Source organism: Lonchura striata, chromosome 1 (assembly GCF_050655825.1).
Source record: "Lonchura striata isolate lonStrDom1 chromosome 1, ASM5065582v1, whole genome shotgun sequence".
Classification (NCBI taxonomy): domain Eukaryota; kingdom Metazoa; phylum Chordata; class Aves; order Passeriformes; family Estrildidae; genus Lonchura; species Lonchura striata.
Window position 1 is genome coordinate 25,166,749 of NC_140703.1, and position 24,510 is coordinate 25,191,258.

Sequence of the window (24,510 nt, forward strand, 5' to 3'; positions counted from 1 at the left end):
CAGGCCTGTTCAGTGCCTGATGTGGATGACTTTCCTGTGCCATTTCATTAGGGAAACACAACTGCAGCAGATTCCTGGAAACCTGATCCCTGAGATAAACGTGGAAGAACTGAAACAGCAGTATCTCTCCAGTGCTTCAGACTGTCAGTTCAGAGGCAGGTCAGAGCCTCCCTGACCTGAACAGGGCTGTCAGTACACAGACAGCTGCTCTCACTCATGGACACCCCGTGGGCCTAAGTGGAGGCAAAAGTTACACTAAACAGCTTTCAGAGTCACATGAGCACTACTGGCATGCATTTTCTAAGAGACTGATGACATTTAAAGCTCTTCGAGGAAACTATTTGCTTTACATTTAAAACAGGATATTCATCCCACTGCATGAAGTGGAATGAAGCACACTAATCAGCCTTCCTAATGACCAAATGTTTGCCATCTCAGAAACATTCTCCTGGAGAATAAAATACACATCTTTATTGTACAGTTCTGCTTCATCAATAATGCTGGGACAGATTCTCTTACAAAGGTATCAGGTTTAAGAGAGCAGCCATCTTACTAACCATACCAGCCTATTTCCAAATGGCATTTTGAACACAATATAGACCAGGGACCTTGCTATCTAATCCATTATGCAATTAATTAGCACTTATAAATTAAGTATGGGCCTAGCAGAATGTGTCCTTCCATGTGGCAAGCCTCATGTGGCAAGGGCAGACCATGAGTCAGAGAGTCACCACAGACGATGCAAAGGCCGCCTCAGCCGGTCACTTTGCTGGAAAAATGAGAGGAAATTCCCATGTACTAGGAGGCTGCATCTGAAGAAGGAGAAATATTCTCTTTGTGCACTCTTGTGCTGTAGGTGGTTTGTTTGTTTTCTGGTGGTGTTGACACATGGATGCTCAAATAGCAGCGTGACAGTAAGACAGGTACTTCTCTCGCCAGGTGAACTACTGTGTGTACACCGAGGTTTATGGTTCGCCTGTAATTGCAAACCCCGTGGGAAGGCTGATCTGCGGGCACCCTGAGGCTAATGGTGACTTACTCAGCCAGACCAGGGACAGCTCTGAACCCTCTTGATGGGTGGTGGTGAAATGCACCAGTGTGTGGCTGTGGTGACACCTCCCTCACCCCTGCACCCTGCTGGCCTCTAAAGCTCACCCAGGTGAACTTGTAGGGGCTGCAGTCACCCCATTAGGCTGGAGGGTGAGGTGCAACGTGCCAGATAAAAACTGCTTCTCCGAAGTGAGCCACAGATTAGGCTGGGGACTACGCCCAGTTTACTTAGCTGCCAGTGCACTCCCCAGCCTGGGAAATCCCTAGGTGGCATACTCCTGGCACCTGGGAGGTCACACTGATCACTGTGTACCTGCCCTGTTCTTAAGCTCTTTTTCTAAATATTTGGTACTGACCACAGCTGGAGAAGACATGCTGGATTAAATGGACCTTTGGTGTGTTATGGGTGTTGCCAGTCTCATGTGCTTATAAGCCACCAAAACTAGCTTGTAACAAAACTGGTTAGCTATGACCATTTTGGTAAGGAGTGTTCATTTGTGAAGTGCTTTGAATATCAGGAAATAGTAGATAATCTTTGATTACCAATAGTGACTGCATTTCCAAAAGGAAATATGGGTGGGGAGAAAAAGGAATTTCTATTTGATTCCTCGTCCTGGTTGCCTGGGGAATTCTTTTAACATGCAGAAGAACCGATTTGCATGTTGGTATTTTGGGGATGTTTCCTGTGAAAAAAGAAGTGCAACTTAAAACTAGCGGACTTGGAGGTCTTGTCACAATTATATCCTCCAAGGATTTGTGTTATTCAGCTGATAAATAGGTTTAAATAAGGGGAAAACAAAGGTATCGCCTTATGTCAATAACAGCAGCATCACAGCACACAACCTGTCCCATTGTTAGGCAGACACAGTGGAGATGTTTGCTCATGGTGTTCACTTGTCTGTGGCAGTCACTGGTGGTACCTTATTTAGCCAGGACTGAGAGTTTCTGAGAAATGCCTGATCAGTCTCTAGACACCAGTGACACAAGTGCCCAGGTCCCATCACAGTGTTGCAGGATGGATTCACTTTGACACAGATCTGTTACAAACGCCCATGTCAAACATATCCTGGCTATCTGAGCACAAAGATAAAGCAGATTTTCCAAGATATACAAGCATCTAAAAAACACAGTGAGGCTCATCCAGCTTTTTAAATCATTCACACAGGTCAGGTTCTTAACTCTTACTAATTATAATAAAAAATTATATGAGAACTATAATGAGAAAAGTGCTTTTTAAACACCTGTTGGATGTGTCTGTCCCCTTTGGACTGCATGATAATGCCTCTCAGGCTGTGTAGTGTACTGCAGTCCATAAGACTGGCTAAAAGAGAAAAGGGAATTTCAGATTCCAAAATGGTTACCACAGCACCAAATTCACATGAGGGAAATGAAGGCAGACAGCTTCCATCACAGCTGCATGATGTCTTTGGTCATAATAACTGGATGTATTTCCAGTTATTATTATTGAATGTAATCCCACTGTAGAGGGATTCTCCAGTGAAAAAGTGCTTGTTTTCTACAGGTCATTGTAACTTCAAGTGAGGGTGCAGTGTTGGTCACTGTAGGATGTCACAATGGAACCAGACAACCCAAGCCAAACCAAAGTCCATCAAGAAGCCCACAATGGGCAGCAGGATCTCTGGTTTGCAGAGACCTCCACCCTCAGCTGGTAAGAAGTTCTAGTGTGGACAATGCTGGAGTGATCTTTAAAATTACCACATACATTTGTGAATAGTTTCAGGAAAAATACCTCCCATAAGGAGAAGGAGAAAGGCCTCTGGCAGGCATTGTAAATCATGTACCATCCCACTGATGTTTAGGAACAAGTCGAACCTGAACTTACCATTCCCATTGCCAGCTCCTGTGTGCTGCTAAGTCTTGCTCCTGATGGATAAAAATAGAAATATTTTTCCACTCTGATTTTGTTTTTCCTTTTAGAAATTTTGTTTTCCTTTTTCTTTTAGAGAAGGCCTCAAAATAGTTTTGGAGTTTATTCAGTTCTCGTTCTTTGACTTGGTTTCCTGCTGGATGTCCTGGGCTGGCTAATGCTGGGGAGAGCAGAGCTCTCACTGGAGTAGACAAGCAGGCTGGTGCCCAAATACAACTTTCATTAGAAACCCCATACAGGGCTTATGATCAGGGCCAAGTGGAGAATGAAGTTCTGCAATCTTACTGCCTGAACAGAAAAGGGCTAGCAGCCTGTTGAGCCAAACGGGGACAATTTTTTTGGACCAGCAGGGGTGAAGCTGTATCAGTGCCTCAGACTTGCAGCTGCTGGCTGCATCAGGAGCTCATGTAGCTGCCTGAGTTTGGTGGCTGCATACCAGGAAGCTGGCTACTGGTCTAGTAAGGTTCCAGGTGCCCATTATCACAAAACAAGTGCTCTTGATAGTTTCATAGCTAGTTCCTGGATAATGCTCCCTCCCTGTGTGGTGATCACTTCCAGATGTGCCAAGGAAAATGGTAGATTTCATGCAAGACAGTATTTTCATATTATTTTCTGTGAGATTAGAGTATTTTTTTCCATATAAGCCCAAAAGCGAAATTCTGGCAATATGATATGACTTCTGATGCCTTCCCAAGTTGCCTTTGTCCCCATCAGAACAGTGTTGGTAGCTGGCAGGTTTCACTGTAGCAATCACCAGAACCCCACACTGTCTACTAGATTTATCCCAATCATCAAACACCAGGCACATATCACATTGTTTCTATTGCATCCCCCTTTTCTGTCTTTACCTGCCATCCAGTCCACCCCAAAACCCTTCTTTTGTTCTGCACATAGTCACCTGTTCAATGTGAAGTGATTCTTATTCTTCTATCACTGAGCATTTAGACCTTCTCCCACCAGGACTGGTCAAAAGACTGTATCAGCTGGTCATTTTGGCAGGGAAAAGTGGTTCAGCTCACATAAGTTAAACCAAAACAGGACTGAAATGGTTTATTGATTTATTAAGGACATGTAATTAATGGACAATCCATGAACTATACATTCAGGGTCTATGTCAGCAATACAGCAGTTCAACCACTAGGTTAGACACTTAGAAAACACTTATAAATTCCTGCTGGTTCCTAAACACACCTTTGTAACTAATCCCCAGACACGTGGGCACCAACCCCTCTCTCACTGACATGGGGAGCACAGGTGCCCCCAGGTATGTCCTTCTCCCACTGTAGTTGTGGGCACTCCAGCTCTGGGGGTGCCCACACCACTCCCTACAATCAGCTAATGCACCTGCTGGCAGGAAGGGACACCAGCAGGTCTCACCCCCGCCCAGAGGGTGAGTCCCACATGCTGCACCCATGGGGTCAGGCTGTGCACTGGATGCCTGCTGCTGATGGTGCCACATGGATGGGGAATTGCTGCATCTGACCTCTGGAGAAGCTGTAATGTCCCAGGCTGGATTCTGACAGTCTGAGGCCTCTCCCTACTCTGTTACTGGTTTTTATTTTTCTTTTATACAGTCTTTCCAACCAACTCATTCTTTCTCTCAAAATTGTCTTTGTCATTCCCTGGTTATCATTTAATCCAGCTGAAGGATGCTATCATCTTTAGCATGATCAGCTGTCTGCTATTTTTTTTTCCTCTTCAGCAAAACAAGTTTGGCACAAATGCTTCAAACACTTTTGTGTTTTCTATCCATACATGCTTCTTAGTGTCACTTACCTGTTTTATTGGCTGTTGTCTTACACCTCGTTTTGCCAGGGGTGAGTTGTGGAGGCACTCCACCAGAACTAAAGCTGACATTAAGTAAAAGAATAGTGTCCCCATGTCTGAATTTGGAGGGAGGTTATTTCTACACATATTTACTTTCTCAGGGCCTACCAGTTCATGAGTCCTTGACCTTAGTTACCTCACTTTGCACAGCTATAGGCAGTTAATCTGTTTAAATTGTGCAGTCACTGTGCTCAGGGAACCAACTGGATATATCTGTGTATCTAATCACTAGTGACCCCACACTGTAAGAGGAACAAGGAGAGGAAGGAGGAAGATTTGAAAGACAGTTTTGTCCTGGGAGACAACATACCCTGCTTGAACCAGTGTTATGTGTAGCAGCTCCTGAATGGGTTTTTTTCTCCTGAACATTCCAGGCAGAAAATTGGAGGACAATCCCAAGGCAGTGTCCTGCAGGGCCAAAAAGCTGGCATGTGGACCAAACACTGGCACTTTTCTGGGACCCTGAGGGCAGTTCTTGAGGGTCACTACCCTCGCCTCAAGGCCCCCAGAGGACTATAAAATGGCTGTTTGCCACCTGGCATCTTGATGGCTGTCTGAGGGCTGCCTTTCAGTTCCTCATCCTCTCTCACCTGTTGTGTGTGATGCAGGCTTGGTGCCAAGCAGTTGACAGCTGCCCTTCTCCAGCTCCTGGGTGTGCCCATCCCCATTTGTTTGCAGTGGCAGCCCATGGAATAGTACCGACTTGAGGCCATTTTGCACACTTCTGTCACCTTATAACTTGCACTTGGTCCCACAGCCTGCATCACAGGCTTCTTCAGAGATGTTTCTAGATCACACATTGCCCGAAGTTTCTGTGTGTGACCATCAGCAAGCAACACAGTCTCCCTTCCCCCCAAAAATGGCACTAAAATGGCACTAATCAAGCCAGACAAATCCATACTTTGCTTTGCTCTGCACTGGCCATTTCTCTTTCACTGCTACATTAGAAATAGTTGTCCACCCTCCTGCCCCGTAGTGAGCACCTTTCCTTGCTCTAGGTGCTTTCTTCCAGTCCCACAAAGCAGGAGATGGAAAGGAAGCAGGAAATCTCTTTGATGGCTATGCTCAAGGCAGTGAGATAAATGCTTAGCAACTTCCATCCTGTAGGCTGTTCTTTCCTAGGTGTCAGTGCACAGCTTTCCCTAACCCCATCCTTCGTCCTGCAGCTAATCTCCTGGACATGCATTGCTTTGCACATTTTGTTCTTGGCAGTTTCCAACATTGCCTCAGGCCCTTATCGCCTTAAAAAATCAGATCATACGGTCATGGCCTTAGAGACTGTCTGATTGATATCTGAGCAGCCAAACAAACAGTAAATTTGAATAAAATTTGGCACCTCATTGCCTATTCTGCTGATTCTGAGAGGATAATTCAGACATCAAGTAAAGCGCATATCCTGAGCATGCACAGGACAGAGCTTCACTTTTGCAAAAGCTTGGCAAGAATGGTTTGCGACCCTCATGGAAGGGCATTTTGTCCATTCCACATCCTGCATGCCCCAGCCTGTCCACTCACAGGGATTAGATACTTCTGCCACCACCAACCCAACAGGACCTGTCTGTGTATTTATACAGAAATACAGATGCTTGCAGGAAGAGGAGAGAGTTTCCTGGTGATCCCTGAATAAACACTGATGAAGCCAGGAGCTCCTGCAGCACTGGAGCTCGTAGCGATGGTGTGCCATGCTCAGAGGAAGATCATGTTTCTGGGTGGCCTTTTACTATGTAATTGTGGTACAGTTCTTTAGATCTTCTCTGGTTGCTTTCTCCAAACTCACTTTCTGTAGTCATAGGAAATAATGCTGTGGTAGAGTGGTAGAGTGTATCCCCATTCAGCTCTTCCCTGATTTCAGTATCACCTTGAACCTCCCGGAATGTCTCATGCCTGTTTTGCTTTGGATGACCCTATTGCTCAGGTAGAAGGCAAGGAGAGGGCTGCACTGACTGCTGCTGTTGCATGTGCCCTGACCTAACTCATGTGTTGTTTCTCCTACAGAGCAGATGAACTGGGTCCTGGCCTGTGGATAACACAAGACATAACATTGTAGGGCAGGCTGTCTGGTGAGCAGATTTCATGCCTGGGTGACACCACCAGGAACCCATATATAACTCCCAAACTGCTGTCCTTTGTAGGGTAGCACGACTGAGTTATAAATTGCGCCCAGGTCATTAGAAAGAAAGCTGGTTCAGCTCCTCAGTTACCACTGCAGACTTGCAGCTGCAAGCTCTCAGGCCAGCAGCTGAGAGCAACAGACTAGCTGGCAAGAGTAGCAACTACACTCTGGTCTGGGGAGTCAAAAATGGGTGGGTTTTCCTTCAGCAGTGCTTGTGTATTTATTGGCTTATTGTAATCACAGCTGCCTTAAGTTGTAACTGATACCATCCTCCCTGCAGCGTAGATGATGTTCGCTTGGGTATCAGGTACTGCTGTCTGTGTTTGCTTTTGTTATCAACCACCATCACCAGGGCTCTTTAAAAGACCAGCTCTGACCAGCTCCGACCAAGGAGAAAAGACGGATTCCAACTATCTTCTTCCCCATGGCTCTCCAGCTCTTTTCCATCACATAAACACCACTGAGAGCTGATTCTCCTAACCCAGGATGAAAATCTGTGTGGCACATCTGGCTCCCTTTCATCATGTATAATAAATCAAGGTGAGTTCATCAAACCAGACACTCCCAATGAAACACACACAGCCTTCTAGGCACACAGCCTCCTTGTATCTCTGACCTACAAGTCTTCATGGCTTTGAGGAGTCTGGTTGCATGTCTAAAGCTAAGGAACTATCCTCAGCCACTGCCATGAGTGTGGTTGCGAGCTTGAGGGTATCTGGCCTGTCTGGACCTAGAGTGGCTGCAGTCAAGTAAGGCTGAGCACCTAAAAAAGCAGGTCCCTTAGTTGCTTCAGGGGCTGGTTGTAGCCATGGAGAAGGGTGCCTCATTATGACTTGTGCCCTAAATGCTAGCTTTAATGGCTTTGGAAGGGTATGTGATGGTGGTGGCCAGACCACTCCTTGAGACCTGTGAAGAGCATGTTGAGTTTGGGTGGTACTTGATTCCAGGCTAGGTCATTCTTGCAGGGAACTACCAGAATGTGCACCTGCTAGGTAGTACCATGGAAAGGCTCATGTTGTATGCATTCATTGTGATTCCAGATCTTAAGGAAAAAAAAAAAAAAGATAGATGGAACTAAAGTTCAGAGAATGTATCACTAGCTTAAGGGCAAGAAAACATGTGGAATACAATATTGCAACCCGACAGGAAGTTCAGGGGTAAACCCAATGCTTGGATGCACAGATTTAATTTAACTGTCCTGTAATGGTACCGGGGGATCAAGGCACATTGGTTACCTGTGATCAAAGAGGCGTCCCCGCAGAGAGCCCCCCAACCCCACCCGGCCGGGCCAGGGTGCGCTGCCGGCGGCTGGGTGTTCCCCAACCCCGAGGCGGCAGTGGCGTTTGTGCAGCGCCCTGAAGGTCACCCTGCAAGGGCGGCGGCTGTCGCGTGTGCGAGTTGTGTCCCTCCCGCCACAGGGGATGGGCAGGTCCTGCTGCCGCCGGGGAGCCGCTGCCCGCCCCTCCCGGCGGGGGCTCCCAGGACGCGGGCGGCGGAATGCGGGGCCGGGACGGGAGCGCTGTTGGCGCTCGTTATTCCGCAGCCGCGTTACACGTGAGCCCGCCGGAGTGTGGCGGGCCCGGCGGAGCGGGGTGGGCGGCCGGGAGCAGGAGACGGACGGTGCTCAGCAGCGCCCGGCCGACAGGCGCTGCTGCGGGCAGCAGGGACCGCAGGGAGCGAGCGGGGTGGGAATACCGGGAACGGGCGGGCACGTGTGCGGGCCGGCGCGCGCACAGGTGTGCGGGTGCGCGCACACACGCGTCCGCAGCTACGGCTGGCCAAGGGACGCGCGCCCCCGCGGCCGCACGCACGCATCTACCCGGCCCGGCGGGCCGAAGCTCCGGTGGGCGGCAGGCGGCCCGCACCCACCCTTCCTGCCGGTGCCGCAGCCCTCCGCCCCCTCCCGCCGCCGGCGCGCCCCCTCCCGCCTCGGGTCCCGCCCGCGGAGCACTCGACGGTCCGCATTGGTGGCGGCGCGGACAGGGCGGAGCCCGCGGTGTATATGAAGGGGCGCTGCGCGGGGAGCGCGGCTGTTCCGTGCCCTGTGTGCTCGTCCGCGCTTCGCCCGCCGCTCCCGAGGCCCCCCACCCCCCTCCCCGGCCGCCTCCCCCGCTCTGCCCCGTCGGGCCGGTGCCGCCGGGGCGGGCGTACCTACCCGCACCTTCCGGGGCCGATCTGCCCGCCGAGGGCTGTAGATCTCTGCACGCCTCTCGCCCACCCCTCCGCTCGCCATGGCCCGCGGGAAGGCCAAGGACGGTGATGGCAACTGGAAGAAATTCATCTGGAACTCGGAGAAGAAGGAGCTGCTGGGCCGCACCGGGGGCAGCTGGTGTGAGTGCGGGGCCGGGGGGCGGCGATGCGGCGGGCGCTGCAGCATGGCCCCGGCGCTCCGCCTCCGCCGGCTGCGGCGGGGCTGCGGCCGGGGCGGGGGTCTGGCTACAGGGCGTCCCTGCGGGGCGAGGGAGGCAGGGACGGGGTCCCCCTGCTCTCTCTCCCCTCGGTGTCCGCTGGGGCGGGAGCCGGCGAGTGCTGCTCCCCAAGCGCGGCTCCAGGTGGGTCCGGGGGTGAGGCGGGGTCGGGCCGACCTTGTCGAGGGCGCCTTGTCCTTGGGTCTCCTTCCTTTCCTGGTGACTGGCCCGGCCCGGGAACATCGCTGTCCGGGGGACCCTGACCTCCTAGCTCTCATCTGCCTTAGACCTTACAGAGGCTTTTTCTTTTTTTCTGTTTTCTCTGGATAAATTAAACTAAGCGAGTTTTACTCCGCTGAGAAAGAGCAATTGACTTTTAATATCTCCACAAGAAGGAAATGGCTCTATATGCACTCCTCATAAATGCTTGTGATGTATTCATTGCATTTAGCTTAAAGAGGTTTTTAATTTCTTCACACAAATAACAGTCTTCCAGTTGCTGCCAACCACAGCTGGTGTTGCCACCCTTGCGATGTTGAATTCAGCTCCCATTATAATGGATCGGCCGGAGGTGCCACGTTCAGAGCCGGCAGCTCTGGCAGGCGGAATAGAGCAGGCTTCTGCCGTATCTTTACGTGAGCAGAATGGGGTTGTGGGTGCGCATGGAGAGGTATTTTCTGCTCCTGAGGCACCAGGCAACTGCGCAGTGCTTCAAACGTGGAGGCTGAAGCAGGTCCTTCTCCCAGAGTGCCCGTACTTACCTGCCTAGGACTGATTTCCATTTGCTGAGTCGAGCTGCAGGCTGATGATCAGATTCTTCTGTTATAAGCCTACCTGTTGCAAGAAGCTTTTTCCTTCAATCCTGTGGTGCTCGATTTCTAGACCCACTGCGTATTTTCCGAGACCTTGGAGTGGCTTTGACCTTTAAGGTGTCTTTGGCGTTTAGAGCATCCTGACTGGGAACCTGATTAAATAAGCTACCTCCCAGCGTTTGCCTTTTGATGTTACAAAACTCAAAGGCATTACGCTGCAGACAACAGCATTAGTGTTTGGTTTGTTACAACAGCACCTCCTATGACCGTGCTCTGGAAAAAATTTCCACACGTCCCTGACGTCACGGCCATTTGCTTTACGCTGCCTGGATACCAAAGAGTGCTTTAACTCCTGGAGCACCATGTTACTGCACCCAGCTCTGCCCTCCAGCCCTGGCTACCTCCAGTGCACACGAGGAAGACAAGAGGATGGAGTGCCTTTCTGACAGTGTCCCTCAGCCTCTGTTTTCTCTGGGTTGCCCTCCTGTTTGCCTGTCTTTCATAGACTTGGAACAACCAGAACTGCCAGCTTTCATTGTGAGGCTTCTCTAATAATGTAGAGGGGTTTTTGTGATGGAGCTGGGGAGTGAGGAGGGATATTCCCACCCACTACTTACTGCCCTTTTCTAGTAGCTCATCACTTCAAGTCCTCGAAATAAGCTACATCTGTTTTGTTTGCAATTAGGCGAGGACAGTCTGAAACCAAGCAGGCTAGCTCTCAAGTTGTCTTTGGCCTCTGCCTGTCCCTGCAGCCTGATGAGCAATACAGTTGCTTGGCATAGTCTGGCCTACCCTTGTAGTGGTGCGTAGTACAGCATGCTAGCCTGCAGTTAATGTGTTCAGATCATCCTTGTAAACTGGGAACTGATACCCAGAGCTGGGCTGCATCTCCAGACTCTTCTCTGATCTTCCCAGTCCCCCCCCACAAGGTGAATCTAGACTGTCCCTTTAGACTGAAACTACAGTCTTTTGTTGTTATGTAATTCACTCTAATTGGTATGAGCAGTGCCAGAGTGTCTTTGTAGGCACACAAGGCTGGTAAATACGCAGTATTTCAATACCTTGAGTACTTTCCTACATTTGAGATGGAGTACTGAAGTGAATTGGGCCTGAATTTTTTTCACATTGTCTTTTTTTGGAGGTGATGGCCTGAATTACTAGAAGAGCTCAAGCTTTACAATGGCTTGTAAATGTGAATGAAACATTTACTGTTACTGCTCCTGGAAAATGCTTTGAGCCCCAGGGCTGTGTGGAATGAGTATCCTACAAGCACACTCATGCTTGCTGTGGGGCACTTGGTGTCAAGTGCGAGGGCCTGAGGTGATTGTGCTGGGTCAGCCAAGGGATCCTTGAAGGTATGGGGGAACACAGTTTAGTCTTTATATTTTATAAGCTCAAACCTTGATTAATGGATTTCTAAGTTTTCAGGGGCTCATGTTTCCCCACCACCAAACAACTGGAGTGCCTTACATTTCCTGTCTGCATCAGGGCATAATCTCTCTGTTACGTAGATGTCTTTGTAACGTCTGAATTTCGTGTGCTGGGCTCCTCCTTGCAAGTGGCAAAGGTTGGAAGTAGTGTCCTGAAACATGACTGCCATGAGGGCTTGATTTGATTCCTCTTTGTTTGTTTTCTCTTGCAGTTAAGATTCTCCTCTTCTATGTCATCTTCTACGGTTGCCTGGCAGGTATATTCATCGGGACCATCCAAGTGATGTTGCTTACTGTCAGTGAATTTGAGCCCAAATACCAGGATCGAGTGGCACCTCCAGGTAACTAAACAAGAGGCAGTGTTTGACTTTGTGCAAGCTGTTCTGGGAAGGCGGGGTTGGTTACTCACCTCAAGAAGAGGATGAAATAAGCGTGTTGCTGCTGCAACACATTTGTAGGGGGTGGGTATGTTCTCAGCCTTCTGTGTTAACAGTACTGGGTTTGAAGAAAATCCTGCTAAAATTAAAGGTTGCATCACAGGAAAAATGTCTCCTCTCTGAGAGGAACTTGAATCTGCTTTGGTTTTCACTTCCCCTAAGCTGAAATGATGGGGTGAGGCTAAAAGGCTTTACTTTTGGGAACAGGCTGTATGAAGAAGCTGGGTTCAGTTTTTCTTCCTTCAGAACCACTCTGTTCACATGGGTAAGTGAAGGGATAAAGATAAAATGCTGGCTCTATCAGGGGAAGCAGTGTGCACATGGAGCAAGAGGACAGTGCCAATTCTGGGAGTGCTCACGGAATTGCTTTATCCAATACCAAAGTACCCTGTGCTCTAGAGACACTGTGGCACTCTCTAGTGGGAATTGCACTGACTGGTGTGGGAGGTGAAGGGAGGGTGAGTCTGGTAGCGGCTGACTTGTGACCTGTCCTCACAGAGAGTGGAAATCTCTGCTCAGAATGCCTGGGCAGTGCCTGTGGCAAGCCGGCCTTGGGCAGGGCAGGAGGAGCCAGTGGTTGCTGCAGGTTCGCGCTGCACCTGCCAGGGCTGCGCTGTACGATCCAATGCCCGCCGCAGCCGCGGCTGAAGCACAGGGGGAGCTGCGCAACTGCTGCTTTCCCACATTGCCAATGACCTTGAGGCTGCCTGGCACTGGGCATCCTAACGATCCGTCTCCAGTTGCTCTGTGAAACAGTTCAGAAGCTTTTAATAACGGTGGTATTTAAGTGACAATTGTGAGGCTGGTGGCTTGTAACTACACAAGTTGGCCCTGGTGCTGCGCTGTGTCTCGCAGCTCCACTGCCTGTAATGCTGTGAATCCCTGCCCTAAACACAGGGAATGTCACTGTCACCAAATGGTGTTACAGCTCAGCTAAGTCATCTTTTCCAGGTAATTGCTTTTCTACTGGCATGCTTTAAACACAGAACAGAGGCTGGAACTGCTGGGTTAGTGTGTTACACTTCTTCATGTACCACCACTGTGGCTGGGGCATATGCTGTCTTAAGCACTGAAAGCAGCTCTTTTAATCTCTGCAGTGGACCCTGACATTTGCAGGAAGGACTGTCACTGATACTGCCCAGAGCCATTGGGCATGGCTAATGCTGGGGCAGGGGGTTACTCAGTAGTGTTTTTTTCCCCTTCATGAAATAATTAGCAAAGGCACCCATGGATCTGAGGTCTCACCAGATAGCCCAGCTGTTCAGCCAGATGTCACATAATTACCTGTTCTAGGTAAACTGTTTGCTCTCTGTGAAACAGCAGTTTATTGTTCCAATTTCAAAGCAACTCTGGTAAAATTTCTGTGAAAGATTTCAGTCTGCAGAGGATTTTTATTAGTATCTTAATTGCATACTGCACCAGTTTTTCTGGGGCTTCATTTTTAACAAAGAAAAAAAATTGAATTTCAAGACACTCTTGTGTGTGTACTGCAGAAATCAAAATGGAGGAACAATGAAAAGATTGTCAGGAATCTTTTGTAATAAGCTTTCAGGATGGGTATTGAAATCACAAAATTCACCTCAAATGCGTGACAGTAGGGAGCCAGTAAACGGTTTTGAACCAAGCTGCAATGGCATATGCATAAAACTTCAAAGAGATAATTAGTAAATAGAGTAAGATCCTTTGCAGAGCATCACTTGGCAGCACTTCCTACAGATGTGGAGAAGCTGGTGTAGGGCATGGCAGAGGCTGGCACTTAGTATCCAGTACATTGCTTGTCCTGTAGCACCGCAGTCATGAAACTGCAAGTCCAAAATTGCCCTTTAATGCAGGCTTTCAGACACTGACAGGTAGTGAGTGGCTGCACTGCTGTTCAGGGGTCAGCAATCCCTGTATTCTCTGGCTGTGCAGGATTCTTCCCAGTGCTGCAAGCACAGCTACTATTCTGTTAAGGAACATACGTGTGGTGAGCACCAAACTTGAACTTTCTGTGATCTGAGACGCCTGCAGATGATGAACAATATATAGTAGGATGTTGTGCAATTCTAATTCCTGATTCTTGTGGGAAAATTTGTGAGCCAAGTAAGTATACTGGTGGCTTGATAAAGCCCTGGATTTTCTAGGGAGCCAGAAAAGCTGGTTTTATTCTTGTTACAGTGCTCTGTTCTTCTTGGGCAAGTCACTGTTGTGTCAACCCAGAATGCTTTGAGAAAGGGAAAACTTAACTTGCCTTCAGGATTTGCAAGAGAAAATGCTGTAGGGGCTGCTACAATATCATTCTTGTTCTGAAATACAACAGATTTTGTAATGGCAGCAGAACCTACAGGGTGTTGTATTGAGTTATTGACGTGGGTATAACATTGAAAGCCATAAAGTGCTATTTTTGTAGCCAAGTGTCATTAATATGGTAATTGGCTTCTGCATTGAACACAACAGGAATGTTATCCAGGGCTTCAGGGCAAGCTGAGTGTTGTACCTTTCCATTACTCTGTTTTTTTCTGTCTTTTGTCTTGTGATGGGGGAAGGGACAGTGCAGTTCACCTGCCTGTCCAGCTCTGCCATTGCGACAACCCCAGCTCCCAGTTCCACGTGTGCTGCAGGCTCAGACTCTGCTTTGAACAAAAAGGACGTATCCTGCTACTAGTGAAGGATGAGGATATTGCCTCTTAAAAAGCATCCCTAAAAAATAATGCTTCATTTTCCTCCTCTCCACCCCAATGCAAATTGGGCTGTGTATCCTGCCATCTTGTGGTGTGCATCCCGTAGAACAGCATTCCCTCCCGGGCTGGTGGAGGAAACGAGCTCACTGCAGCCTGAGGCAAAGCTTTGTCAGTGATGGCCAGAAGGAAGAATCCCTGCTCCAGCTAGGGGATTTCAGGTGTCCCTTCTTCAGGCACTGCTGGGCAGTGAGTGCATCATGGAATCGTAGAGTGCACATCTTTGCTGTGTGTTCCCCACTGGGCTTATTTAGCTTGGACAGCAGCAGCAAGGTGGCAGGGAGGCTTCAAAGGAGTGTGTGCTGCCTCCTGTGAAGTTGCACTTCTTTGCTTCTGTCATCTCAGCAGCACCTGTGCTTGGGAAAATCTGTCTCCAGGATGCTGCAGCCAAGCAGGTTTTGCTGCATTTGCAGAAGACTTGCACCTGCTGTTTGTACTTTGGGGATGAGGTTGACTGGAAGCTTGGAAGGACATTGTTTGCTATGATGGCTTTTAAAATCTATCCTTACACAGTGAGCTGGGGGAGGGTGTAGTGATCACTCAATTTGTCATCTGTGTCATCTCAGGAGTGTTCATACTCATTTGGAACAAAGATTACTTGGTACTTGGAGATGAGCATGGTGTGATGGAGCAAGGAGTGGTTACTACGGCCTTATACAACTGTTCCTAATAACAAGCCTGACTTCTCACTTTACTTCTGAAGTCCTGCTATTGCAGCTTAGAATGATAAAATCTATGTGGAAAACTGTTTTTAAATGAACTTGGATAAACAGGATTTTCATCTGCAATGGCATTTTGAAAATGGAACTGAAAACCTCAAATGACTTTACGTGGGGTTTTTTTTGGTGTTTGATGTCTTTGTATCGTCACAGATAACAAGAGGTGGTGTCTATTACCAACTCAAGGCATTGCTCATCATTTATATGGACAATGTCAGCCAAGTGAAGAGGAGAGTCTTATTTCCTAGCAAGGCACTCTAAAGTGCCAGTTGCAGCAATTTTCTAATTTGTCAGTATTTTAGCAATGATAACTTCATTCTTTCAAGTGGAAAGAACAGCATAACCATGTGACACCATGTGCATCTCAGTTGTAATAGCTTAAGATGCAGAGCTGTGTCATACAGATTATAGTCTGAGGATGGGGAGAGGGTTGTTAGATTCCTGGCTCTGAAAGCACCTGTGGGTTTGTTTCTGTTCCCTCATAGGACTTCCTCATGAATGGCTTCCTCATGTGCATGCAGCCTCTAAAAGCTTCAGTCATGCCAGCCACATACTTTCTTGGCTATCTGGCAACACATGCCAGGTAGTACTGCAAAGGCTCACCTTTTAAATGTTTTTTCTTGTCCTGCTTGCTTAAGTTCCCAAGTGGGGGTGAAAGAATGTTCCAGAAAGGTTAGTAACCTCTGCAGAGGTTACCTTCTGCTGTTGTACAACACACTTGGTTTTCCACACAGAATTGCTTAAGGTTTCAGTGATAGTGCTGCTCTGCTAACAGCACTGCAGCTTTTACTTTGGCTATGGGATGTACAGAAGGAAATGATCAGGGCTTAGGGCTTTGCTTCCAGTCAGTTGCAGGGCATGTGAGAATGGAAGTTGTGGTAGAAGCCAGTAACACAGTTTTTTAATTAGGATAAAGTTATTTTTCATGACAAGTCTTTTATATTCATAAAGATTTTCATTCTTGCTTTGTAAGTGGGAAGATTGATCTCCACTTTTCTCCTATCCTAAAAAAAGCAACCACTCATGTGCCAAAGCCTGGTCTAGTCTGGTTCATCCATCCACCTGGAAATGTTCCCAATTAGACAGAAAACAGGCCAGATTGGGCCACAGGCGACCTGGCAGGAACAGTGGTTCCTTTGTGCTGGCCACTGGAACAGCTGCTTGGACGTACTGCCTGGGCTTCATGGCAGTTCTGTGGAGATGTGCGAGACAGGGATGCTTTGGGATGGGAGTGTGTTCTCCAGCCAAGTCACTTGTCTGATGGGCAGAGGCTTGGCTTTGGACTGTACCTATCAGTGGCTGGGCTCTCTTCAAGAGAGAACAGGGATCTTCTCCTGGATGGCTTTTACAAACCACAGGGTTTATTGCTGACCTTCATGTCACCTTTGCCAGGCCTGTGTGGGTGCCCTATATGTTACCTTGGCCAAGACAAGAAACAGAGATGGGGAGATCCTGAGCAAAACTGACAACTTCACTTGACTGACTGGAACTTAACAAGCCTGGCCATGTTTTCTTGGGGGTTTTTGTTTTGTTTTGTTTTTTGGGTTTTTTTTTTTGTATTTATGCACTTGAATATGTATGTCACCTGTAACTTGAACTCTGGAAAAGGCAGACCCAGGAGAGGACCCAAGGCCTGGCTTGCCTCTGCTGCAATTCCAGACAGTCACTTCAGGTGACTGAGTCTGTTCTTCCCAGCTGAGTGGTAACATGAGAAAGGCTTGATAGGATGGGATTGAAGTCCCTTACTAAAATGGAAACTGGCACATTTTTTCTATATATAACTGTTTGTGAAGCAAGAAAATGAGTAATTGCTTGAAAATGGGTTGAAAGCCAATGACTTTGGAGGGTGGGATGTCATTGTGCTAGAGAAATAGAGAATTGCTTTTAAACTTGTAAACTCAACCCGGTCCATTTGTAGTAGAGGGATTTTTGAGCAGAGCTCCTTGCGGGACTTCTTGCAATCTTTGGCAACCAGGAGCTGTGTTTAGGGGAACAAAGCTAATCTTTGTCCTAGGTTACAAATTCCAAGTTAGTGGGTAGTGGCTGGGGGGAGTGGTGCATTGGTCTGCGGAGGGACTGAGCAGAGGCACTCAAGTGGCTTTGGAAAAATTGCTGGAGTCACAAGCTCTTGTGGGCTGGGGCCAGCCAGTTAAGCTGCCCGAGTTTTGCACCAGCAGAGCTCCTTGGCAACAGGCCTGTTCTGAAAGCTGTCAAAGCAAATGTTGCTCCCTTGCTCCTTTTCTTGATCTTGCTAAAATGAAGAGGACAAATTGAACTGAAGTCAGGACCTCAGTAATTACAGTGGCTGCCACAAAAGCAGCATGAACTCAGTTCCCATTACTTAAATTAAAGCGTTAGCCATGCATCAATACTTTCAATTAAAATGTGACCTAAACATTGCATAGGAGCAACTATTTCCAAGTTCTACAATGAAGAGCAAAGGAGATGATACTTTTCATTGTCTGTAGGCATTTCTTGTTTATAGTCTCTTCTCCATGCATCATTATTATAGTCTATATCTGAGCTCGTTAGCACAACCCAGAATCTGGAGAGTCTTTTAAACAATTCTTCTGTGTGGTGGCATTTCCTACTACCTCTTTGGTGATGAGCTGCTGCTAAGAGAGCTCAGAAGATGAGTTGTACAGTTGGAAATACCCAATTAGGCAGTGAAAAGAGAGGAGGCAGTGCTCAGGCAGTTGGATTAACTAAGGGAGAAGATGTCTCCTGCCCCGCATCCCACAGGGGAGACACACAAAGATACAAAGATTCCAGCTGGCAGAGCGTGACCAATCTTGGGAAACCTCTCTTGTCTTTTACTGCAGGAGCTCACGACTGGACAGTTGTGCTGTATCCTAAACACAGAGTTTGCAGACACTTGAAGGGATACTTATGTTCTGTGTGGTTGGTCTCATGCCGCTTCCCTTCTGTCCTCAAGGAGGAGGCAGAAGTGCACAGTGGACCTGTGGTTGGCTGTTTTTCTTGAAGGAAGCCTTAACTTTGTAGCCTCACTTCTCCATTTTGTGATTTTTTTGTCTTTTTACCTGACATAAACACTGTGATAAATATTTTAAGACTGTTGTTGGAAAGAGGAGAACCTCTCCTCCAGCGAGCTTTTAAGCTGTTTTGTCAAACTTCTTAATTCTGAAAAATAGAGATTATTATTATTAGGATCTTGGTGTCGCCTGGAGGCTGTACAGCTCTGATTTTGCTTTTCTTAGGACTGACTCAAATCCCCCAGGTTCAAAAGACAGAAATTACCTTTACTGCCTCTGAAGCCGGAAGTTATGAACCCTATGTGAGGAATCTTGATAATTTCTTAAGGGACTACAGTGCTGAGCAACAAACTGAAAACATCGTGTTTCAGGACTGTGGCGGTAAGTCTCGATTGTTTCCTACAGCTGAGGACTCTGAATGATGCCTCTGTCAGGTCCACCAGAAGCTGAGGTTGAGCAGTGGTGGTCTTGGTCTTCAGCTGTTCCAGCAGCACGTTGGTTAACTGGCTGCTCAATCATCTCCTTTGGGCAGGCCACACTGGGCAATACTTAGCTTATTGTAGCATTGGGAACCCCACATTTCACTTGGAGAACACTTCAGCTGACTCTGAAGGTGGCGCTGACCTTATTCTTTCTGAAAGCCACAGGGGTTTTACTGATGACTTTGCTAAAGCCAGTGTTGGTCCTCTTCATGCTGTGCAGTCAAACATCTAGGAGGTGTTTACCCTTAATAGGTTATTTGTAATCATGTGAATGAGACTCTCACCTCATAATAAGCCTGTATCAAATCTAAGGGGAACCCACTTAAAAAAGCTGCCCAGAAAAAAAAAATTAGTCTCTGAGCCAGGTGACTCTGGAAGAAATCTCAGTTATAAAACAGAACTCCATAAAACTTGCTGGTCTGGAAGGAGCTGTGCATGGGGGGTTGGCTGGGTATGGGTCTGTGGAGTGCCTTAACTGCCCTGGTGAGGGAAATCCCACCTGCCCAGGGACGTGTAAGTGACATGTACACGATCCCACTGCATATGGTGCCTTTTCCTTCCCCCACTGTGACAGACACACCTACTGAATACAAAGACAGAGGACCATATAATGATGCCCAGGGCCAGAAGAAGGTCTGCAGATTCAGACGTGAATGGCTGGAAAACTGTTCTGGATTAAATGATCCCAGCTACGGCTACAAGGATGGCAAACCATGCATCCTTGTTAAGCTCAACAGAATTATTGGCTTCAAACCTCAGGTAAGTATCTTTTTTCCATTTCTAGCAGAAGCTACTGACTGGGAGGAAGGGTTAGCTGCAGATTTGCTGTGCCTGCTTTTTGGTCTCTGGAAAGGGATCAGTATTAAACCCTTTCTGCCGAGGATAAATTGTGAGACAATTTGAGTAATTTGCTTTAAAAATGCTTTTAATTGAAAGCAGTCAAAGTTGTGCACTGCAAGTTGGTAACAAGTAGCAGTGAACCTCACAGTGCAACTTCCTGGTTATTTATCTGCTAACTTCTGAGCCTGCTATTAGAGTTGCTATAAAGGGGCATTTTCTTCAAATGATAAATTCAATTTTAAATTCTTCTGTGCTTCCATGGGACCAGCCCAGACCAACACTCTCTGCAGTAACATCAGAACATTTTGTTATGCCCTGATCCACTCCATTCTTTTCCTCAGGCAGTGTAATCTTGTCTGCCTTGCCATAACTAGTTAATTAAATTACGAAATGCTAATATTAAATACCAGCGTGAAACACAGACTCTAAAAAGAGTAAATACATTTGAAAGTCAGGCACAGCTGCAAGAAAGGTGAGGAGGTCTTTAGTTAATTTAATGTAGTTTTCCAGAGGCTTTAGGATATCTCTGCCAACTGGTTGCTCTGTCCTTCACCCAGAGGGAAGTTTTCAGTAATGCTGAAGGTTGTTAATCTGGGTATTCATGGCTTTTCCTTCTGGTTTTTTTTTTTTTTCCCAGTACATTAAAATACTAAAAATTTCTTTTAAGAATTCACTGCTGTTAAATAAGGTGGGGTGCAAAACTTGACACTCTCTTTTGGATGGAGAACAGTGTAAATGGTGTTCTAGGCCACCTTCACTCCGATCTGTCAGGGCACTTGTGGATGGGAATTGGTGCCATCTAATGAGTCCCAAGGAATGTCTTCCTTCAAAGGGAGCTTGTCCTGTGCTAAAAGAAATGAGCAAGCTTTTGGTTTTTCTGATGCATGGTGGAAACATTTTAGGAGAATGTACTGTGGTTTGACATGAAATATGCATGTTTGATGACTGGGAAAGAGAAGGGTTTCTCATGGCGTGTTCCTCTCTTTTTGTCCAATGGAGCTCTGGAGACCTCCAGACTGCATTAGACAGACAGCACAGTCTAGTCAGGAATGACTTCGCAGGTTTCACTTAGAAACAACGTATCCAAGACAATATTTATTTTTGTGATTCCACACTACAGCAGAGATCCTGTCATTCTTGCATTGGAAAAGTGTTTGTAAGACAGATCTGAAACTGCAGTATGGTCAAGCAATACTGTTACACCTCAAAAGACCAAAGACCAGCTGTGTTAGTGGTTGGACTATGAGAGTTGGCACTCACCTTTCTCTGATACACCCAGAGTTTTTGTCCTTCCTTGTTGGTGGTGTTGAAGTTCAGCAGTGTCAGGGTGAGACTGCCACACTGTGTTGTTTTCTGTGCATTTCCAGTCCTGATTGCACACACCTGGCGGGCGGGTGCCAAATCCTGCACCAGTGCAATCCTGCCACTGCCAGAGCTCGCATAAACAAGCCCCGCTAGCAATAGACACTGTGCCATGAAATGCTTTCCTCAGGGACACCATGGAACTAAACCCAGCCTGACCTGCTTGTATCCACAGCAGGTGCAGTTATAAGAACAGCTAGCTGAACAGCTTGGGTGAAGATCCCCTGCTTCCAGTTGTGTTACACTACTTGTCTGTCCCAAGAACCACTGAGAGTGTTGCCTCTGAACTGTGCTTAGAAAGGATTTCAGTTAATGGTGTGTGTTTGGTACTGTTGATCCTTGTTGCTGCAAAGGTGTTTCTGTCTGCAGAAGAGTGTCCAGTGTGTAACATTCCCTTGTTCTGGGTTTCTTCTAGGCTCCAGTCAATGAAAGCCTCCCTCCTGAGGTAATGGCAAAATACAACCCAAATCTCATCCCTGTCCACTGTGTTGCCAAGGTAAGTTGGAAATGCTGCAGGGGATGACTAAGCCCTTGTCCAAGTGTAGTTGTCCCTTTGCTTGCCTTTCCATAGACAAATGGGGTGGTTCTTATTTGGGATAACAGAAGTTTCTCAAAGCCCTACTGATGGATGAGTTAGTGCTGCCTTCACAGTATGGGCTAAAAGCAGGGCAAGATAGTTAAAGGTATCTTCAAAAGTAGCCATGTGGCTTCCAAGTGCTGTGCAGGAGCCAAATAAAAGGCCTCCACGGAAGAGATTTCATACTTGGCATGTACAAAACAGTGAAACAGCAGAATTTTTGTAGCCACAGCCCGTACAATTGTACCACAGGATGCTCTGGTGGCTTCTAACTGTGTAAGTGGCAGAGGCTTTAAATGAAGCGAAGCTCTGCTGTGCGCTGACATGTCCTGTGAACCACCAGCAGCTCTTGTGCATGGTGGGGACCAGCACTGACCGCACGGAAGGTCACGGTCTCACTGAAATCAGCTGCTGATACAGCTGAGGGCTGCCAAAGGCCAGTCTGGGTGGGTGTCATTGCTTGTGCCTCCTCTGCCCCCTGCAGCGAGAGGAAGATGCAGACAAAATCGGCGCGGTGGAGTACTATGGGATAGGCGGCTACCCTGGCTTTGGGCTGCAGTACTACCCCTACTACGGGAAGCTGCTGCAGCCGCGGTACCTGCAGCCACTGGTGGCTGTGCAGTTCACCAACCTGACCTACGACATGGAGGTGCGCGTGGAGTGCAGGGCCTACGGGCAGAACATCGTCTACAGCGACAAGGACCGCTTCCAGGGACGCTTTGATATTAAATTCTACATAAAAAGCAGCTGATCGTAAGCACAACTCTCTTCCTCCCCCCTCCTCCTCGCCATTTAAAAAGGTTAAAAAAAAATAGAACAAAAAAGAAAACCTACTAGTCTTGAACAAACTGTCATACGTATGGGACCTACACGTAATCTATATGCTTTACACTAGCTTTCTGCATTTACTAGGTTAGAATGTAAACAAAGTGTAGCAATAGTGACAAATATTTATTCTACTGTAAATGACAAAAGAAAACAAAATTGAGCCTTGGGATGTGCCCATTTTTACTGTAAATTATGATTCCATAACTGACTTGTAGTAAGCAGTGTTTCTGGCCCCTAAATATTGCTGCCTTGTGTATTTTATTTAGTGTACAGTACTATAGGTGCATACTCTGGTCATTTTCAAGCCATGTATTGTATCTGTTTTCTACTTCTTGTGAGCAAAGACTTCTGCTGTCCAAGGTGTAAATACTCAATGGGACTAGAACTGGCATGAAACTTCTCATTATTTTGTTCCTTTTCAAAGAAAGGCCCACCTGTGAGATGATATTTAACAGCACTCCATAAGGCTTCTGGCTTTTCTGTGGTGTTAGGGTATCTTATTTGGAGGGGTGGCAGGGAAACTAACTTAAGTGAAGTTAAAAAGAATAGGTGATTATGTACTGTGCTTTGTAGCGAATGCTGTCTCTCTCTCCACTTCCTCCCTTATCCTCCAGTATGTTGTGTGAGAGACCGGGTCAGACTATCACTCTCCTCAGTGATAGGCATAACTCTTTGCTTTGTATATTTTCTTTTCTTTTTCTTTTTTTCTGCTGAAGGCATCGCACACTGTGGTGCTAATGTCTTTATTGAATGTTTTAGCCATTTTCATGGTGGAAGAATTTTATATTTATGCAGTTGTACAATTTTATTTTTTCTGCAAGAAAGTGTAATGTATGAAATAAACCAAAGTCACATGTTTGAAAATAAATCTTTATTTTAAACTTTATAAAAGCAATGCAGTACCCCATAGAATGGTGTTAAATGTTGTCTAAAGTGCAAAACTCTATGTTCTAACATGTAATAATAGCCAGGAGTACAGTGCTCTTGTTGATCTTGTATTTCAGTCAGGTTGAAACATTGGACAAATAAATGAATGAACACACAGTTCTGTGTGCGTGTCTGTTGCAGTGGGTGAGGATGGAGCCTGTTAGTTGTCCAGAATCTTGAAGAAGTACTGCACCTATTTCAAACAGAAAATGCATCTTTATCATTCCCAGACAGCCTCAGCACAAGGGAGTTGAAACACCTGAAACATGGAGCTGGTACACATCAGTGCTGGTGTCTGCTGGTTACTTGTTTTCCCCTCTCCCTGCCCCGTCTGAGAGGCTGCTGTGGTGTAACACCTGCCTGTGCCTATCAGAATCCCAAAAAGTCTCTTCCCCATTTACTGCACATGCTTCATCTCTGGAGGCACAGGCTCTGTGTTCCAGACACAACTGTCCATCTTCAGTGCAGGTTAAACCTTCCAGCAGCCAGAAGGCTTCAGCACCCTGAAGCCACAAGAGTTTCAGGGCAGCAGCCACTTGCTCTGTGTTACTGCTGGACCAGTGGCCAGGGCTGAGGACAGGCTGTGCCTGCTAGGGCTGCTCAGAGGTGACAAAAGGTGGCAGCTGGCTTCGTGCAGGAGCCAGGCTCACTTTATGCTGCATGATGCAGATTACCAGGGAGAATTCCTCCATGTAAAGTGACAAAACAGGACTATCCTAAGTGGAACACACAATCCTGGAGAAGCAAGATGCTGAACTCTTTGCCATCTGCTAGAAGGAAAAGCATGATTATGGTACACTGGGGTGGTGAGTGCACCCATTTACCTGTTCCATGTTCTCAAGGAGCAGGTGCCAGCAGAAATCACACCTTCCACTCTTTCTTTTGCTGCTGTATGTTTAGAGCAAGGTTTTAAAAAGCTGTGATGAGAGCCCTAAAATACTCCCTTAGTACGGAAACTTCACCTGCAAAAAGAACTGCAGGAAAGCTGAGCCATTTTGGCTCCCAGCAATTGATGGGTTCCAACTGCTACCATTTTAGGTGGGGATGTTGTTGTATGGTTCAAGGTTTGGTAGGATCAACTGCCCCTACAATTCTGTTCC

General features: G+C 47.1%; 2 protein-coding genes across 2 annotated transcripts in view; one reads left to right on the forward strand and one right to left on the reverse strand.

Annotated features, from left to right (window-relative positions):
• The first annotated feature begins 8,906 nt into the window (after positions 1–8,906).
• ATP1B1 (ATPase Na+/K+ transporting subunit beta 1) lies at positions 8,907–23,527 on the forward strand. The gene is made up of 6 exons (XM_021549005.3): positions 8,907–9,209; positions 11,741–11,869; positions 18,620–18,775; positions 19,451–19,635; positions 21,494–21,574; positions 22,140–23,527. Exons 1-6 carry the CDS (start codon positions 9,110–9,112, stop codon positions 22,404–22,406), a joined length of 918 nt encoding a protein of 305 aa, XP_021404680.1. The 5' UTR covers positions 8,907–9,109; the 3' UTR covers positions 22,407–23,527.
• Positions 23,336–24,510, reverse strand: part of NME7 (NME/NM23 family member 7) — an 85,169-nt gene continuing 83,994 nt past the window's right edge. Inside the window, exon 13 of the mRNA XM_085571938.1 lies at positions 23,336–23,603. Within this exon, the coding sequence (XP_085428064.1) occupies positions 23,571–23,603 (33 nt within the window). The 3' untranslated portion in view covers positions 23,336–23,570. The remainder of the gene's footprint in view (positions 23,604–24,510) is intronic.